Source organism: Hypanus sabinus, chromosome 7, assembly GCF_030144855.1.
Source record: "Hypanus sabinus isolate sHypSab1 chromosome 7, sHypSab1.hap1, whole genome shotgun sequence".
NCBI lineage: Eukaryota > Metazoa > Chordata > Chondrichthyes > Myliobatiformes > Dasyatidae > Hypanus > Hypanus sabinus.
The window spans coordinates 176,809,792-176,828,875 of NC_082712.1; the positions used below are offsets into that span (position 1 = coordinate 176,809,792).

At 44.9% G+C, this 19,084-nt stretch overlaps 1 protein-coding gene across 3 annotated transcripts in view; it reads right to left on the reverse strand.

Moving 5' to 3' along the window:
• Positions 1-770: 770 nt before the first annotated feature.
• Positions 771-19,084, reverse strand: part of LOC132397423 (basic helix-loop-helix ARNT-like protein 1) — a 67,256-nt gene continuing 48,942 nt past the window's right edge. For all 3 annotated transcript variants that reach the window (XM_059976191.1, XM_059976189.1, XM_059976190.1), the window contains 7 exons: positions 18,110-18,216; positions 15,788-15,938; positions 14,085-14,173; positions 11,996-12,104; positions 9,184-9,277; positions 6,201-6,303; positions 771-2,382 (listed from right to left, as the gene is read on the reverse strand). In XM_059976191.1, coding sequence (XP_059832174.1) covers positions 2,225-2,382; positions 6,201-6,303; positions 9,184-9,277; positions 11,996-12,104; positions 14,085-14,173; positions 15,788-15,938; positions 18,110-18,216 — 811 coding nt within the window. In that variant the 3' untranslated portion in view covers positions 771-2,224. The remainder of the gene's footprint in view (positions 2,383-6,200; positions 6,304-9,183; positions 9,278-11,995; positions 12,105-14,084; positions 14,174-15,787; positions 15,939-18,109; positions 18,217-19,084) is intronic.

Below are 19,084 nucleotides of genomic sequence, written 5' to 3' on the forward strand. Positions count from 1 at the left end.
AGAACATTGAGGAAATAACAATGTAACTGTTGGATTTTATTTAGAGATGCTGCCTGGAATAGACCCTTTGAGCTGTACCACCCAGCAATCCACTGATTTAACCCTAGCCTAATCACAGGACAGTTTACAATGGCCAATTAACCTACCGATCAATATGCCTTTGGACAATGAGAGGAAACTGGAGCACCCAGAGGAAACACATGTGCTTGTGCAAAGGGATGTACAATCTTGCTTACAGAGGGTGCCAGAACTGAATTCAAAACTCCCAACACCCCGAGCTGTAACAGTGTCATGCTAACCACTACACTACTGTGGCAGCCCACTCTCTGTGTCTTTGCATTGTTTGTATCAAACTGGCTGTTCAGTTCCCCTTCTGACCTTAAAAACAATCTTGCTGTTTATTGGTTTCTTTGCTTTAATATATATCCAGCTCTTTTTAAAAATAAAATATACATTAACAAACAGTGAAACATTGAACAGAACCACAACTTGCAAGAGGTGGTAGTTTCCAGGTATAATAAAACTGGTGACAGTGGACACACTGTTCAAGCAAAGGGGGAAAGTTGAGGAATAAATTAAAATGTTTTATATATACACAGACAAAAATCAATTCCTCCATGGACAGTCCCAAGCACAGATGTGAAAGGAGGAGGGTTGGGTATGAAGTGATTGGGTGCACTTAAGGCAGAGATAGATAGGTTCTTGAATAACACACACAAAATGCTGGTGGAACACAGCAGGCCAGGCAGCATCTGTAGGGAGAAGCACTGGCCTGCTGTGTTCCACCAGCATTTTGTGTGTGTGTGTGGTTTGAATTTCCAGCATCTGCAGATTTCCTCGTGTAGGTCCTTAAATAGCCAGGGCATCAAAGGGTGTGGGGAGAAGGTAGGGGAGTGGGGATGACTGGAAGAATTGGATAAGCGCATGATTGAATGGTGGAGCAGACTTGAATGGCCTACTACTTTCCTATATCTTATGGTCTTATGAACTCCCCACGGACAGTCCCAAGCCTGACTGTGAAAGGAGGAGGTTTGGGCACAAACTCCATCATGGCAGTCCCAATCCCGCATTGAAAGGTTGGCCATGGGGCTAGCAACCCTATCTCGTAAAAGCCCAGAGCTACAGAAATGCCAACAGAAGCTCCAAAGACCTCATCCCTGGAAGAGAAAGGATACACTTGGTGATAACGTTAAAGTCTGACCCAGGACAGAGGACTCTGGTGAGCTGCTGTGAGTGCCTATGCCTCAGTAGGGGTGATGGGCTAAAAAGAAGAGGAAGACAGACAAAATAATCAGCAAGTCACCGTTAAAACAAACAGGTCACTTGGCTGGGACAAGTGGTTGAAGAGAATAATGTCAGTACAAATTCTGTTTATACCATATATACAAATATTTTAAGCTTAAAAGATGTGTTTCTTTTTTACATGATTCCTCTTAAAAAATACTGTACAAACTGACTAAACTCTGCAGCCTTAAGCAATGGTTCACAGCAAATACAATAAACATCTGTACAACACACACAAAATACTGGAGGAACTCGGCAGGTCAGGCAGCTTCCATAGAGGGGGATAAACATTCGGCATTACGGGCTGAGACCCTTTTAACGGGACTGAAAAGTAAGGGTGAAGATACCAGAATAAGCAGGTGGAGGTAGGGGATGAAGTAACAGCTGGGAGGTGATAGGTGGAAAAGGTAGATAGGCTGGAGAAGGAGGAACCTGAAAGGAGAGGAGAATGGACCATGGGAGAAAGGGAAGGCGGAGGGGACCCAGGAGGAGGTGATAGGCAGGTGAGGAGAGAGGTAAGAGGACAGATGGGGATGGGGGTTGGGGGTAAGAGATATTTACCAGAAGTTACGTCTGGAATTAAATCTTACATGAAGAAAAATTAAAGCCAGACTGATGATCAGTTTTACAACTGAAATAACTACCTGTGATGTTTAAATAAAAAACCTTTGCTGAGTTAAATTCCAGAAAGAAGCCACAAAAATAGAGTTGTGCAAAGCTCAGAATATCCTCAGTACGTATCAGCAGCTCTTCAAGCAGCTTCAATATTGGTTTCTCTAAGGGCAGTGCAGGGCGTGCATGTCGTGGGTTCCAGCTCCCACAATTTGTCAGCTCTGTGCAACATGTCAACAAACAAACACATTCAGCAGCGAGGAGCAGCTCCACCGGCATTCAGCTTCGGGTAAGTCAGTCCACATCGAGGCCGGCGGCACTGAACCCATCAGAGGGGCCAAGGTAAGTCGCTGAAATCAACCGGGCCTCCTAGCCCAGCGTCAGCCTCCAGAAGACTCATAATTACTGCCATGGCTGCCTCATCGTTGCTGGGACTGCTCGCTGACCGCTCCTCAATCACATCCACACCCAGCTGACAACTGCCACCTGAGGAAACGTAGGGGAGATGCGAAGGCATCAATTAATTAACAGGCATACTGCAAACCAGAAGATCTTACATAAGCAAATGTCACAGTGCTGGGAAGCTAGGTCCAAAAAACGCTGGAATCTTTGAACACAGCAAGTAGATTTCACAGTCTCAGAACATTACAACACAGCAAAGGGCCCTTTGGTCCATCCATCCCAATTATTAATCTGCCTAACCCCTTTGACCTGCACCTGGACCATACCCTTCCCATCCATGTAACCATACAAATTTTTCTTCAATATTGAAATCAAACTTTCACTTTTCTCCACTTTCTCTGCAGCTTATTCCACACTCACCACCCTCTGAGTGAAGAACTTCTCCCTTCCATTCCCCTTAAACATTTCACCTTTCACCCTGAACCCATGACCTCTAGTTCTGGTCTCACCCAACCTCAGTGGAAAAAGCCTGTTTACAGTTACCCTATCTACAGATTTAGAGACACACCACAGAGGTCTTTTGGCCCCACTAGTCCATGCTGACCAATCTGCCCAGCTAGCTGCTCCCCATTTCCCATAACCTAAGCCCCAAAGTTCCATGTATCTATGCAAATACTCCTTAAATGATAAACACGGGATTCTGTAAGTGCTGAAAATCCTGAGCAACGCACAAAGAAAAATTCTGGATAAACTCAGCAGATCAGGCAGCATCTATGGAGGGGAATTGTGATAATAAAGGCTCATGATGAAACACTGACCGTTTAATTTCCTCCGTAGATGCTGCCTGACCTGCTGAGTTCCTCCAGCATTTTGCATGTGTTGCTCAAGATCTCCAGCATCTGCAGAATCTCTTAGGTTTTCACTCAGTAGAGTTTCCCCTTTTAATGCATATTAGGTTTGCCCTCAAAATAACCACAGCATCTGCACATTGACAAATTTCCTGACAACCGTGTAAATCCCCCTCCTGCAATATTTTGACACTGTTGAGTGTGAGGCTTGGAATTGGACACAGTTTTGAATTGTGAGCAATTTCGGGCCCATATCTAAGAAAGAATGTGCTGGCATTAAGAGTACAGAGGAGGTTCACAAGAATGATCCCAGAAATGAAAGGGTTAACGTATGAGGAGTGTTTGATGGTTCTGGGCCCATTCTGGAGTTTAGAATAATGGGGGAGGTGGGGATCTCATTGAAACCTAGCGAATATTGAAAGAGCGAGATAGAGTGTATGTGGAGAGGATGTTTCCCATAGTGGGGGAGCCTAGGGACCAGAGGGTACAGCCTCAGAATAGAGGGATGTCCACGTAAAACAGAGTTGAGGAGGTATTTCTTTAGCCAGAGGGTGGTGAATCTTTGGAATTCTTTGCTACTGACAGCTGTGGAGGCCAAGACATTGAGTATACTAATAGTGGAGGTTGATAGTTTCCTGATTATTAAGGGAGTCAAAGGTTACAGGGAGAAAGCAGGAAAATGGGGTTGACGAGGACAATAAATCAGCCATGACTGAATGGTGGAGCAGACTCAAATGGCCTAATTGTGCTCCTGTGTCGTATGTTCTTACCAGCAAAGGCCTCATCAGCAAACACAAGAGACTTTTTTTTGCCATTAGAAGCAAGGAAACCCGGAATACACAGACAGATTGCTGGGTCACCAACAAGTCCCTCAAATTTAAATCCAGTAAAAGCTCAATTATTAGCAACGTGAGGCACTTTAAAAAGCTGGAATCACCGAGTGCTCTAACCTATGAATCGTCCCTAGTACTGGCAAATCCTGCTCATTAGAACAGCAGATCGCTGAGCTCACCATTGCTAAAGTACCCTCTGGTTGTCAATATCTGACTTACAAATAAATATTTGATTTTATATTTTAAATGGGATTTTTAAAGACCAGATTAAAGATATTGATTCAGTACTAGAATGAGAGCTGGGAAATAATGAAGATTCTTTTTATACTACATGGCCCAGCCCCACAAGCCCGCACTGCCCAATTACACCCATGTCACCGATTAACCTACTAATTCCAAAGATATACGGCTTAGGCTTTGTGAATTGTGGGCATGCTGTATTGGCATCAAAAGTATGGAGACACTTGGCCCCCAGTGGATCCTCGAACTATGGTTGTTGATGCAAAACAACGTGTATGTTTAGATGTATGGATGACTGATGAAAGTAATATTTGTCTTTACCAGGATGTTGCCTGAATTAGAAGATACGAGCTAGAAGAAAAGGGTAGATATCCCTGGGTTGTTCAGAGGCTGAGGGGAGAGCTGACAGAGGTTTTTTATGAGAGGCACTATTAGAGTAGATAGTCGGAATCTTTTCCTCAGGGCAAAAATATCAAACTCCACAGGAGTTACCTTCCAGTTTAGAGTGAAGGAGTTCCTTTAGCCGGAGTGTGGTGAATCTATGAGGAATAATAAATCTACCATGATGAAAATGTGGAGCAGACTGGATGGGCCAAATGGCCTAGTTCTGCTTATATACATGCTTCTATTTCCTTTCTCCTTGAGGTACTTATCACGAGCGTCGGCTGCAGGAGTACATGCTGAGGGACGCACTCAAACTCGGTGCAGCCACCGCAAGGGCCCGGTGGGGAAGGACCACAGTCTAGGGTCCTTCTCCAGTGGGAGCTGAGGTGTGAGGGGTTGGGGGTATACCCCATGAATGTAAATATGAAAGAATAAAGTGCCACATGGGTGGCAAAACATTAGAACTTTGAAAATGTAAAGACAGTAATTGTACCAACTGTGAAGAATTGAAAATCTTTGAATGGTTATTGTATATAATTTTATTTTGGAATAAAGTATATTTTGTTTAATAAAAAAAAACTTATCAGGAGTGTTGCATACGCAGACCATTGTCAATAATCCCTCCCATCTGTCCAACAATCTCTGACTGCCCTACCATCAGGCAGGATGTAGTGTAGCTTTAGGAAAAGATCTGATCGGTTGAGAAGCAACTTCTTCCCCCAGGCTGTAAGACTACAGAACTTCCTCCCCCACCCAGGTTTCAGCACATATGAAGCTCCATTAGTGTTATACTGTTTACTTTTTAACTTGTGTCATAAACACACCGTATTATTTGTTAATGTAGTTGTGGTGATATTACTTTATGTGTTGTGTGCGGGTTATATGTACTATGTTGTGCACCTTGGTCTGGACGCCACGGTAGCACAGCGTGATGCTGTTACAGATCGGGGTGTCAGAGTTCAGAATTCAAACCTGGTGTCCTCTATTCATCCTCCCTGTGGAATGCATGTGTTTTCTCTGGGTCCTCTGATTTCCCTCCACAGTCCAAGGACGTATCAGTTAGTAGGTTAACGAGTCATTGTAAATTGTCCTGTGATTAGATTATGGTTAAATCTGAGTTGTTGCGTGTTGCTGGTCAGTGTAACTCGAAAGGCTGGAAGGGTCCATTATGTGCTGTTTTACTAAATAAAATAGGAAATTGAACTTTCCTTAAGTAGCTTCATGCAACTTGTCCCCAACATGCTGTGTCGTGTCAGGAAAAACAGAAAGGAAAGCTGAATATTCCTGGGAAAAACATTGAAACCTTACAGAACAATGCAGGACCTTCAGCCCACAATGCTGTGCTGAACATGTACTTATTTTAGAAATTACTGGGGTTACCCACAGCCCTCTATTTTTCTAAGCTCCACATACCTATCCAGGAGTCTCTTAAGAGACCCTATTGTATCTGATAGTAGTCCTCACTGACCAAGAAACAGAGAAGCCACAAGGCCATCTCATGCTGTTCTTCTGATGGTTTCATCCCATCTTCCACTGCTATGGCAAATACACAGACATCTTGCAAAAGTGCAAACTATTTCCTGGCAACAGCACTTACTGAGCAGTGAGGAGCTGTCTGTGTATGGATATCCTGTGCTTTCTGTCATCTGCCCAGGCAGAATGCCGGTTCTGGCAACGTCTGGTGTTCCCCCATTCACAATCTAAAGGTAGAAAAAAAACCATCAGACACGTTGGATAAATGTGTTTCTTGTATAATTTGTATATAATTTAGAGCAACACACACTAATTGCTGGAGAAGATCAGCAGGTCGGGTAGCATCTATGGAGGGGGAGAAACGGTCAACATTTTGGGTCGAGACCCTTCATCAGGACTGGAAAGGAAGGAGGAAGAAGCTCACTTTCTTGGCTTCACCCATTACCTCCTAGTTTGTCCTCCTTCCCCTCGGCCCACCTTACTTTTGTTTCTTTCTCCTTCCTTTCCAGTCCTGAAGTTGGGGTCTTGGTCTGACATATCAATTATTTATTTATTTCCATAGATGTTGCCTGACCTGCTGAATTCCTCCAGCATTTTGTGAGTTGCTCTGGATTTCCAGTATAGAAACATACAAACATAAAATCTACAGCACAATACAGGCCGTTCAGCCCACAAAGCTGTGCCGAACATGTCCTTACCTTATAACTACCTTGGCTTATCCAAAGCCCTCTATTTTTCTAAGCTACATGTATCCATCCAGGAGTCTCTTAAAAGACCCTATCGTTTCCGCCTCCACCAGCCCACTCCACGCACTCACCACTCTCTGTGTAAAAAACTTACCCCGACATCTCCTCTGTACCTACTTCCAAGAACCTTAAAACTGTGCCCTCTCGTGCTAGCCATTTCAGCTCTGGGAAAAAGCCTCTAACTATCCACACGATCAAGTGTGGAGTTCAGAAAGTCTGCCATGCTCAGAGCTTCAAAAAGTGTCAGCAGTACTTACTGCAAAACAAAACTTGCCAACTAGTTGGCATAACAATAGTCTGCAGAATCTCTTGTGTTTGTGTAAAATTTATGTTTTTCTTTGTGAATGCACCTTCTCTGACGCTCTGTGCCTGTGATGCTGCTGCTGGTAAGTTTTTCATCGCACCTGTGCCCACATGGTCTTGTGCAGGTAACAATAACTTTTGACAAGGGGCCTGTCAGTTGTTGTGCACAACAGCTCCAACTGATGGAAGAGCTGAGAACAGCAGCAGAGGCTGGGCGCTGTACCAAGGAACCTGTCAGCACTCAGCTGCTCTCAACAGGTACACTCCAGTGTCTCTGCCCCATCACTAGACTCGACAGCAGGTGCACTGCAAACGCCCATGACCACAATAAACTGGAGTCATGGACACAGCTCAGATCCAGCCTCCCCTTTAGATTGAAGATTTAAAATTGTTTCATGTCATTTCCAGTACACAAGTGGAAAGGAGAATGACATAACTGTTAGTCTGGGTTTGATGCAGCACAAAAAAAAAACACAATAGTAATAAAACAATAAATATAAACACATAAGATAGCTTACATAGATACTGACTGTATGTCCATAAAGTGACTCTAGATGACTGACAGGAAATCGTAAAGTAGTGGTGGAGTTAGTGGGTGGAGGCATTGATTGGCCTTACTGCTTGGTGAAAGTAACTGTTGTTGAGTCTGGTGGTCCTGGCAAAGTCCACTGACTCTGTCTGCACTTCTGCCAGATGCATCACAGCTTGGTACAGCAACCGCTCTGTCTGTGACCACAAGAAACCACAGAGGGTTGTAGACACAGCTCAGCACTTCATGGAAACCACCCTCTCCTCCATGGATTTGTCTACATGTCTCACTGCCTCAGTAAAGCAGCCAGCAGAAGCAAAGACCCCACCCACCTCAGACATTCCCTCTTACCCCATCTCCCAATGGGCAGAAGATACTAAAACGTGTAAGCACCAACTCAAGGCCAGCTCCTACCCCGTTGTTATCTAGCTACGCTGCACCTTTTCTGTAAATAACACTTTATTCTGCACTGGTATTCTCCTTTGTACTACCTCAGTGTACTTATGTACAGAATGACCAGTGTGGATGGAGGCAAAGTAAGGCTTTTCACTCGATCTCAGTGCATGTGACAACAATTACCCAATTAGCAATTACTTCCTGTTTCCACACTCTACCCTCCTCTCCTATCATATCCCATCATCTGCAGCCCCTTGTCACCTGGATCCACCCATCACCTCCCATCCTATAACCATATAACAATTACAGCATGGAAACAGGCCATCTCGACCCTTCTAGTCCGTGCCAAACACTTACTCTCACCTAGTCCCACTGACCCGCACTCAGCCCATAGCCCTCCATTCCTTTCCTGTCCATATACCTATCCAATTTTACTTTAAATGACAATACTAAACCTGCCTCTACCACTTCTACTGGAAGCTCATTCCACACAGCTACCACTCTCTGAGTAAAGAAATTCCCCCTCATGTTACCCTTAAACTTTTGCGCCCTAACTCTCAACTCATTTCCTCTTCTTTGAATCTCCCCTACTCTCAATGGAAAAAGCCTATCCACGTCAACACTATCTATCCCCCTCATAATTTTAAATACCTCTATCAAGTCCCCCCTCTGTCACTATTCCCACTCTCCCCTCCTCCACCTGCCCATCATCCCCTCACCTTTCTCCACCCATCACCTCCCAGCCTCTGTCACTATTCCCACTCTCCCCTCCATCTGCCTATGATCCTCCTCACCTGGATCCACCCATCACCTCCCATCCTCTGTCACTATTCCCACTCTCCCCTCCATTTGCCTATCATCCCCCTCACCTGGATCCACCTTTCATTTGTTGTCTCTCAATCCACCCATTCCCCTCACCTCTTTATATTGTCTGTCTCCCCTCCATCTCTTGGTGCAGGTGAAGGATCTCAGCACAAAATGTCAATTGTCTATTTGCCTCCACAGATGCCGTGTAACCTGCCGAGTTTCTTCAGTGCATTGTGTGTTGCTCGAGAATAGGTCTACCCACTGATATGGTGACTGGGAGTGACGGTGGACCCAGCTCATGGAATACATGAAGCCCGATAACTTACCTTCTTGCCAACTGGAGACACCGTGTCAGGGGGTGGTGTGCTGGTCACGTTAAGAGGACTGGAACTACAGCTCGAAGGGGATGATCCTCTAATTCTGTCAAAAGTAATGGGAAGGAATTTGGTAAATGGCAAAGTACTCTAGCAATCAAATCATAACATCAGATGTAGAGGAGGTGGACGTGTGATGCATCACAGCTGCCCATTCTTTCTGAAAGAATCGTGATTCACCCTGCATGGCGCAGCACAGTTATTACAACGCCAGAGACCCAAGTTCAATTCCTTCTGCTGTCTGTACATTCACCCCATCACCATGTGGGTTTCCTCCTGTTTCTCCAGATTTCTTCCACATTCCGGGTTAGTAGGTTAATACAGGTGTAACTGGGCAACGTGGCCTCACTGGGAAGTGTCTGTTACCCTACTGTATCTTTAAAAAAATCTAAACCTCGTGATCATATACATATATTTAAATATGTTCAAAAAGAAAGGGTAAAGGTAAAGTGAGATATTGTTTATGAGTTCACTGTCCATTCAGAAATCTGATGGCGAAGGGGTGAGGGGGGTGGGGGGAGAAGCTGTACCTGAAACATTGAGTGTGAGTCTTCAGACTCCTGTACCTCCTCCCTGATGGCAGCAATAAGAGGGCATGTTCCGGATGACGGGGTCTTTCATCTTTTTGAGGCATTGCCTTTTGAAGATGTCCTGGCTGCTGGTGAGGCCAGTGCCGTGATGGATCAAAATCAAAATCTGGTAAACACCATCACTCTTTTCAAAAACAGATGACATCAGGACTAGGAGCAGGAGTTGGCCATTTGGCCCATCAAGCCTGTTCTGCCATTCAATAGGATCATAGTTTGTCTAACCCAGAGGTTCCCAACTCTTTTTATGCCATGGAGCCTTATCATTAACCAAGGGTCTGTGGACCCCAGGTTGGGAACCCTTAGTCTAACCTCTCCTTGATCTCAGAGTAGGTTAGAAGGTCAACACAACACTGTGGGCCGAAGGGCCTGTACTGTTCTATTTTATTTATTTAGAGATAAATCGGTGTTGCACAATTACATCCATGTGACCAGTTAACCTGCTACACTGTACGTCTCTGGAATGTGGGAGGAAATCCCTGTGGTCCCAGGGAGAACGTACAAACTCCTCACAGACAGTGGTGGGAATTGGCGCTGTAAAGCCGCGCTCTATCCGCTACGCTACCCTGTCCCCCTGCACCACCCCCCCCCCATTAAGACCATAAAGTCCACGAGTAGAATTAGGCCATTCAGCCCATCAAAACTGCTCAGGCATTCTATCACAAATTCAAATTTACAAGTACGTTGCCTGGATTGGAGAGTGTGCCTTATGAGAACCGGTTAAATGAACTTGGCCTTGTCTCCTTGGAGTGACGGAGGATGAGAGGTGACCTGGTAGAGGTGTATAAGATGATGAGAGGCATTGATCATGTGGATAGTCAGAGGCATTTGCCCAAGGCTGAAATGGCTGACATGAAGGGCATAGTTTAATGTGCTTGGAAGTAGGTACAGAAGGTAGGTTTTTCACACAGAGAGTGGTGGGTATGTGGAATGCACTGCCAGCGATGATGGTAGAGGCAGATACAATAAGGTATTTTAAAGGACTCGTAGATAGGTGCATGGAGCTTAGAGAAATCGAGGGCTATGCAGTAGGTTAATTCTAGGCAGTTTCTAGAGTAGGTCACAACATTTGTGGGCTGAAGGGCCTCTAATTTGCTGTAGATTTCAATGATCTATGTTCTATGGCTGATTTAATATCCCTCTCAAACCCATTTTCTTACCTTCTCCCTGTAACCTTTGATATCCTGTCTAATGAAGACCCTATCAACTTTGCTTTAAATATACCCAATGACCCTCCATAGCTGTCTGTGACAATGAATTCCACAGATTCACCACCCTCTGGCTAAAGAAAATATCACTGTCCTAAATGGGCTTCCCTTTATTCTGATGCTGCTCTGGTTGTAGACTCCCTCACTCTATGAATTATCCTCTTCACATCCACTCTATCAATATTCGATAGGTTTCAATGAGATTCTTCGCCACCATTCTTCTACTCTCATTTTCAGATTTATTATTAACCCCTCAACATACATTTTCATCCCAGTTGTATATAAACAACACAAGCAGCAGATCCCCCAGTACTGATCCCTGCCAGAATAACACCCCTTCATCACTACCCTCTGCCCTCTATGGGCATGCCAATTCCAAATAACTAGCAAACCTTCACTTAGCAGTGTGAGCACTGTGAACTGGTTAATGCTGTGTCTTCTTTTGGGGTAACGAGGGACGGGTAGCTCCTCTGGTGAAAGGGCTTATCGTATCCATTCCAGGGTAACTCACTCAGCTTTGGTCCCCGCCAGACACTCAGCCTTCCAAGCAGCAGTTTGCATGTGACAGTGGCCTCACCCGGGTACACTGCTTCAACAGGTGGGCTAAACCAGGTGAAGGCAACTGGCTGCCTCAGACCCCGGTGAGATAGGGCCTTGCCTGTAGCAGCATGCGACGTCAGCTCCGGCAGACTGGGCGGGTGATGTCAATAGAGAGATCCAGCGGGCAGGAAGATGGTTTCTGCAATGCTCCATGGAGAGCAAAGGGCATGACAGGGCATTGAAGACATGGGTATCCAATGTAACCAAGGAAGACCCCAGTGTGTGATGACTACTCGTACAACTGGGCCCGCACTTCCAAGGTTAAAACAGTTGCACTCCCTCACTGCAATGGCTTTTCCACTTTAAAAACCCTCCCACACAGGTCTCCTTCTTGACAGCATCTCGAGAATCTGGTTAAACTGAAGTTACCTTTGTAGCTCCAAGACTTCTTCAGCTATCATCCGACCGATTTTCCCTGCTCCAGCACGGGTCCCCCCAGGAATGCCAGGAACAGCAGTGACAGTGCGCTTTGAACTGGCTGGAGAAAGAGGGAGAGAAACTTCAACAGAGCCACCAGGTTATTTATTTATTTTATTTTGTTTAGAGATGTAGCGAGGTACAGACCCTTCCAAACCGCCGCGCCACGCTACCCAGCAACCCAGCTATTTAACCCTAGTCTAGTCACGGGACAATGTCCAATGATCAGTCAGCGTAACCAGTACGTCTTCGGATTGTGGGAGGAAACTCATGCAGAGTTCACATACAAACTGCTCCCAGGCGGTGCCGGAATAGAACTCCAGAACACCCCAAGCTGTAGAGTTGCACTCACCACTTTACTACCATATTTCTTGGTATCTCCTTCCTAGAGCACAGAAGATTACAGCACAGTGCAGGCCTTTTGGTTCATGATGTTATGCTGACCTTTTAATCTAACCATCCCCTCCTACGTAGCCCTCCATTTTCCTATCATCCATGTGCCTATCTAGGAGTCTCTTAAGTGCCTCCACCAGCACTCCCAGCAGTGCGCTCCACACACCCACCACTTACAATCTTACCTCTAACATCCCCCCATACCTTCCTCCAATCGTCTTAAAATTATGCTGCAAAACAACAAATTTCATGACATATGCAAGTGATATTAAATCTGATTCTGATTTGGATTTTGCCCCTCTTATTAGCCTTTTCTGCCCTGGGGAAAACTCCCTGGCTGTCCACTCGATCTATGCTTCTTATCACGTACAAAACCATAAGATATAGGAGCAGAATTAGGCCATTTGGCCCATCGAATTTGCTCTGCCATTTCATCATGGCTGATCTATTTTCCCTCTCAACCTCATACTTAGGTCTTTTCTCCATATTTCTTCATGCCCTGACCAATCAAGAATCTATCAACCTCTGCCTTTAATATACCCAATGACTTGGCCTCCACAGCTGCCTGTGGCAACAAGTTCACCTCACTCTGGCGAAAGAAATTCCTCCTCATCTCTATTCTAAATGGATGTTACTCTGTTCTGAGGCTGTGCCCTCTGGTCCTAGACTCCCCACCACAGGAAACATCCTCTCCACATCCATTCTATCTAGGCCTTTCAACATTCAATGATATCCCCTCATTCTTCTGAATTCCAGTGAGCGCAGGCCCACAGCCATCAAACGCTCCTCATATGGTAACGCTTTCATTCCCAGATCATTCTCATAAACCTCCTCTGAACCCAAGATGGCTGCCGTATCACTGACATTTGCTGTGAGATTGTTTTGTGCAGCAGTACAGTACAAGGTCATAGAAATCTATTAATTACAAAATTAAATTGTGCAAATTTTGGTCACTGAATTACAGGAAGGATATTGATAAGGTTGAAAGAGCGCAGAGGAGGCTTACAAGGACGTTGCCGGGACTTGAGAAACTGAGTTACAGAGAAAGGTTGAATAGGTTAGGACTTTATTCCCTGGAGCATAGAAGAATGAGGGGAGGTTTGATAGAGGTATATAAAATTATGATGGGTATAGATAGAGTGAATGCAAGCAGGCTTTTTCCACTGAGGCTAGGGAAGAAAAAAACCAGAGGACATGGGTTAAGGGTGAAGGGGGAAAAGTTTAAAGGGAACATTAGTGGGGTCTTCTTCACGCAGAGAATGTGGTGGGAGTGTGGGATGAGCTGCCAGATGAAGCGGTAAATGTGGGCTCACTTTTAACATTTAAGAAAAACTTGGACACATACATGGATGAGGGGTGGGGATGGGTGCAGTTCAGTGGGACTAGGCAGAAAAAAGGTTCAGCACAGCCAAGAGGGCCAAAAGGCCTGTTTCTGTATTGTAATGTTCTATGGTTCTAAACAAAGCGGGAACAACGTGGGTGGTAGAGAGCATGGAAGACAAAATCACGATTCCTAAACAGGTTAGGCATCACCTCTGGATTTAGTCAATATTTCAGGGCCCCCCCCCCCCCCCTCACCCTACTGCTTCTCTCTGGCAGTTGATATAAAGCTTCCACGTTCTGCTTTAAATGCAAATCCACTCTGTACCTTCTCTGGTCTGCAGCACGCTGTCCATGTTGGGAGGAGTGTTGGCGAGAGGTAGATTGACTGCGTCTCCTCTGTCCAGAGAGCTGGTACTGAAAATAGACAACAGCATCTCACAGTTAGCCTGTTCCTCATGGTACTCAGGGCCCAGACTGATATTCTTTTAAACTGGCTGGACACAGAGGAATTTACAGATTAATTCCTGGGATTTATAATGTATGAGGAGTGTTAGATAACTCTGTGCCTCTACTCGCTGGAGTTTAGAAGAATGGGGGTGGGATGATAATCTCATTGAAACCTATTGAATATTGAAAGGCCTAGACCAAGTGGATGTGTAGAGGATATTTCCTATGGGGGGGGGGGGGGGGAGTCTAGGACCAGAGGGCACAGCCTCAAAATACAAGGACATCTCTTTAGAACAGAGATGAGGAGGAATTTCTTTAGCCAGAGGGTGGTGAATTCATTGTTACAGATTGCTGTGGAGGCCAAGTCATTGAGTATATTTAATGCGGAGGTTGATAGGTTTTGATTAGTCAGAGCATCAGAGGTTATGGGAAGAAGGCAGAAGGGGTAATAAACAGCCATAATGGGCCAAGTGGCCAAATTCTGCTCCTATGTCTTATGGTCTAATATTGAGCAATTAACAATGTGCTGGAGCGCGGGAACATAAAGCCCAAGATGGCGGCGTGACGCAGTTTGCAGCGGCCACTCCGGAGCTGATGTCTGTTATTTGTTAAGCGGGGTGCCATGCACAATCCTAATCTGATGAAAAACAGATGTGGGAGCACGGAGGAACATCTGTAAATCTCCAGGAAGACCTTCTTCGTTGCTGCTGCTGCTGTGAGGTCCGGGTCTCTGCTGGGAAGAACAGGCCCCCAGTCTTTGGGATCGCGTTGCCCGTGGCATCGTAGTGCGCTTGGCAGAGGATGGTGCTCAGCGAGGCTGTGCCGAAGGGGATGGTCGGAGGCTCGGAGGTTCGACAGACTCGGAGTCCACTGTGGTCGGGGCGCTTTCACTGTGTGCTGTGTCTGCGAGGCTGGGTCCAATGGAGCTTTCATTGTGTCTTTTAACATCTTTGGACTATTTTTACTTTGCCCATGGTCTGTTTTTTTATCAATTATGGTATTGTCTGCACTGTTGTAACTATATGTTAATTATAACTATATGTAACTATGTGGTTTTGTGTAGGTCTTGTAGCTTCAGTTTTTGGTTTGTTGGGTGGTAGAGTTGGTCTCCTGAATTGGTGTGTCTGGGTAGTCTTGTTTTGTCTGGTGGATTTGGAGCTCCTTTCCGGGGAACGCACTAAAATGGTAGTGTGATATTAATACGCAGCAGCCTCTCTGGACTCTGGATTTGGGGATTACCAAACGTTATGTGGATTTTCTGGTGTAGTTTGTTTTGTCGTGTGCTTTTGTGATTTCATTCTGGAGAACGTTGTCTCATTTTTTAACTGCATTGCATTTGTGGTTTCTAAATGACAATAAACTGAAACTGAACTGAACCGAACTGAACTGAACTATTGACACTTCGGATCGAAACTGTGCATCAAGTCAGTCCTGATGCAGCATTGCGACTGGAATTGTGTCTATCTGCTTTCCTGCCACACCTGCTGCTCGACCCGCTGAGTTCCTCCAGCAGTTAGTTTGTAAACAACCGAGAAATTCATTTTCCCATTCTCTCCTCCCTTCTCCAATGTCTCAACTTACAAGACAACAGTGTTTGTGGAAACAATATATTCGACTTCCTTGGTCCATGGGTTCAGGAAACTGAACCAGTGACTGCGTAGAGTGATGAAGGAGCCATCTTTGATCCTGAACTGATAGCAGCTGGTGGTGATCTTGTCCCTGCTCTGTAATACTGCAAAGAAACACACCACAATCAGACGGATGCAGAGAAGACCAACAACATCCTCTGACTTTATTAAAGGATATTCAGCCAGGAGTCAAGTTTGAGACAAGATATGCTGCATCAACAGTTAGTCACAGAGTCAAAGAGCACTACAGCACAGAAACAAGCCCTTTGGGCTGAACTATTCTCCTGCCACACTCGCCTGGACCACAGCCTTCCCATCCATGTACCTAGCAAAATTTCTCTTAAACGTTACTTTATGGGTTAAGTGAGTGAGTTATATAAATTGTGTTGTGCACCTTGATTTAAGGAACGTTACTTCAATTGGCAGTAGGCCTGTGTACGGTTGAATGACAGTAAACAGAACTTGAACTTGAAGAAGTTCCCAAAGCCAGGGGTTCCTAACTTGGGGTCCATGGACCCGTGGTTAATGGTATTTGCTCATGGCAGAAAAAAATTTTGGGAACCGCTGCCCGAAGGAAAACTCTAACATAATAATCTCTCTGTTCTCCTTTTCACTAGTATACTGATGAATAGCAATAAACAGCCTTGGATCTTGAAGATATTTAGCCCCAGGACTTAATTAGCTGTAGATAACATTGGTGAAGCATATTCTGCATCCCACCTCTTCTTTGCCAACTCATTAACAAACAACAAACAAAATTGCTCTTTCATTGTAAACACAAGAGATTGTGCAGATGCTGGAAATCACAGCAACTACACATAATGCTGGAGGAATTCAGCAGGTCAGACAGCATTTATGGAAAGGAATTAACTGTTGACGCTTCAGGCCAAGACCTTTCATCAGGACTAGAAAAGAAGAGGGAAGAAGCCAGATTAAGAAGATGGGGAGAGGGTCAGGAGTACAAACTGTAAGGTGATAGGTGAAGCCAGGTGAGGGAAATGAAGTAAGAAGGTCAGAGGTGATAGGTGGAAGAGGTATAGGGCTGAAGAAGGAATTGGAGAAAGGGAAGAAGAAGGGGAACCAGCGGGAGGTGGTGGGCAGGTGAGGAGAAAGGAAGGGGTAAGAGGGGAGTAACTGTCGGATAAAGGAAAGTAATATCCACAGAACATATTAAACTTATATTGGAACCTGATGATTATGCAATCTGTGATAGTTTTGGATCATGGACAGCATTCTAACTGGCTGCTTCATTGTCTGGTATCGTTGGGGGGGGGGGGGGGGGAAGGAGGTCGGCACTGCACAGGATTGAAATGAGCTGAGAAATGTTGTAAATTCAGCTCCATCATGGGCACAAGCCTCCTCAGTAACCCTGACATCTTCAAGGAATGATGCCTCAAAAAAGTTGGCATCTATCATTAAGGACCCCCATCACCCAGGACATACCCTCTTCTCTTTGCTACCATCAGGGAGGAGGTACAGGAGTCTGAAGACACACACTCAGTGATTCAGGAACAGCTTCTTCCCCTCCACCATCAGATTTCTGAATGGACATTGAACCCATGAACACTACCTGAGAACCTTTTTTTTCCCTCCTTTTGCATTATTTATTTAGTATAACGTAATATATATTTTAAATATATGTGTTACAGTAAATACATATGACAGTAATTTAGTTTATGTATTGCAATGTACTGCTGCCACAAAGCAACAAATATCACAACATATGCCAGTGATAGTAAACCTGATTCTGATTCTTCTGAAGTCAAGAATAAGTCATGAAGCTTGTTGCTTGTAGCTATTCATTGAACACTACAAGATCAAAGAATGGACAAAGGAAAAAGAGGGAAAGAACCCAAAGGCTGGGGTCGTCTTATACAAAAACTAGGTCAGACTAGTAAAATAACAACATTCCAGTGATAACAACTAAACAGTGAGATAGTCAGGTTAAAGAGGCAAGGCAACTGTTCCAGAAAAACTGAGAAGCTTCCAGAAAAAACAAACAATCACTGGAAAACACACTGAACAATTACACCTGTCTAGAGGGTTCTGTGTATATATCCTTGATGGTGGGTAGGCTGGTGCCAGTGATGCACTGGGCAGGTTTGACTACCCATTTAGAGCCTTCCTGTCTGCCCCCGTTTCCACACAGCTTATTAGGATGCCCTCTACTGCACACCCGCAGCAGGACATCAATATGGATGTGCACAGCCCAGCTCTCTTCAGCCCCCTCAGAAAGTACATTATAATCGGCTAGGTACCTGCTTTACTTTTTTACCTTGTCGATGGCATTCTGCAAGGTGAACTATATCATCTTGGTGGAAATATTCATAGCAAGAGGTCCCAAGCAACTCTTGCGGCAAATATCCCAGAATCACTGTTGCCCTGGTGACAAAAATATTTCAATATTTTCATACATCCCAACCACAGCTGAGGGAAAACAGTTAAAATAAACAGTGCAAAGTAGACCAATGTCTTTCTACATCTCTTTTACAGTCACAATAGTCACCAAATACACCCTGCCTTCTTTCCAAAAATCTTTTTGGCAAACTTGTTGCATTATCGTCTGGTATGGAGTCGGTTCTGCACAATATTGGGATAAAGCTGCAGAGGGTTGTACACTCAGCCGGCTCGATGGGCAGTAGCCTTCCCACCATCAAGGACATTTTCAAAAGGTGAAGCCTCAAGAGGGAGGCATCCATCGTTAAGGGCCATCTCCATCCAGGACCTGCCCAGTTCTCAAAGGAGGAAGAGAACATAGAACATAGAAATAGCACAGCACATTACAGGCCCTTCGGCCCACAATCTTGTGCTGACTCTCAAACCCTGCCTCCCATATAACCCCCCACCTTAAATTCCTCCTGAAGCCTGAAGACACACACTCAATGTTCCAGGATCAGCTTCTTGCCCTCCATCATCAGATTTCTGAATGGACAACGAACCCATGAAGACTACCTCACTATTTTCTCTCACTTTGCACTATTTATCTTTATTTTTTATATTGTAACTTATCATTTTTTTATGTCTTGCACTGTACCGCTGCTGCAAAACAACTTAATACGTCAGCGATGATAAACCTGATTCAGATCCAGACAAATTGAACATTGGTGGTGCTGTGGATGGGGTAGAATAAGGCAGGATGTAGATCAATTGCAGAAATGGATGGAGTTTAATCTGGCCAAATGTGAAGTGTTGTACTTTGGGAGATGAAATGGAAAGGGACAGGACACTGTTAATGGCAAGAACCTACAAC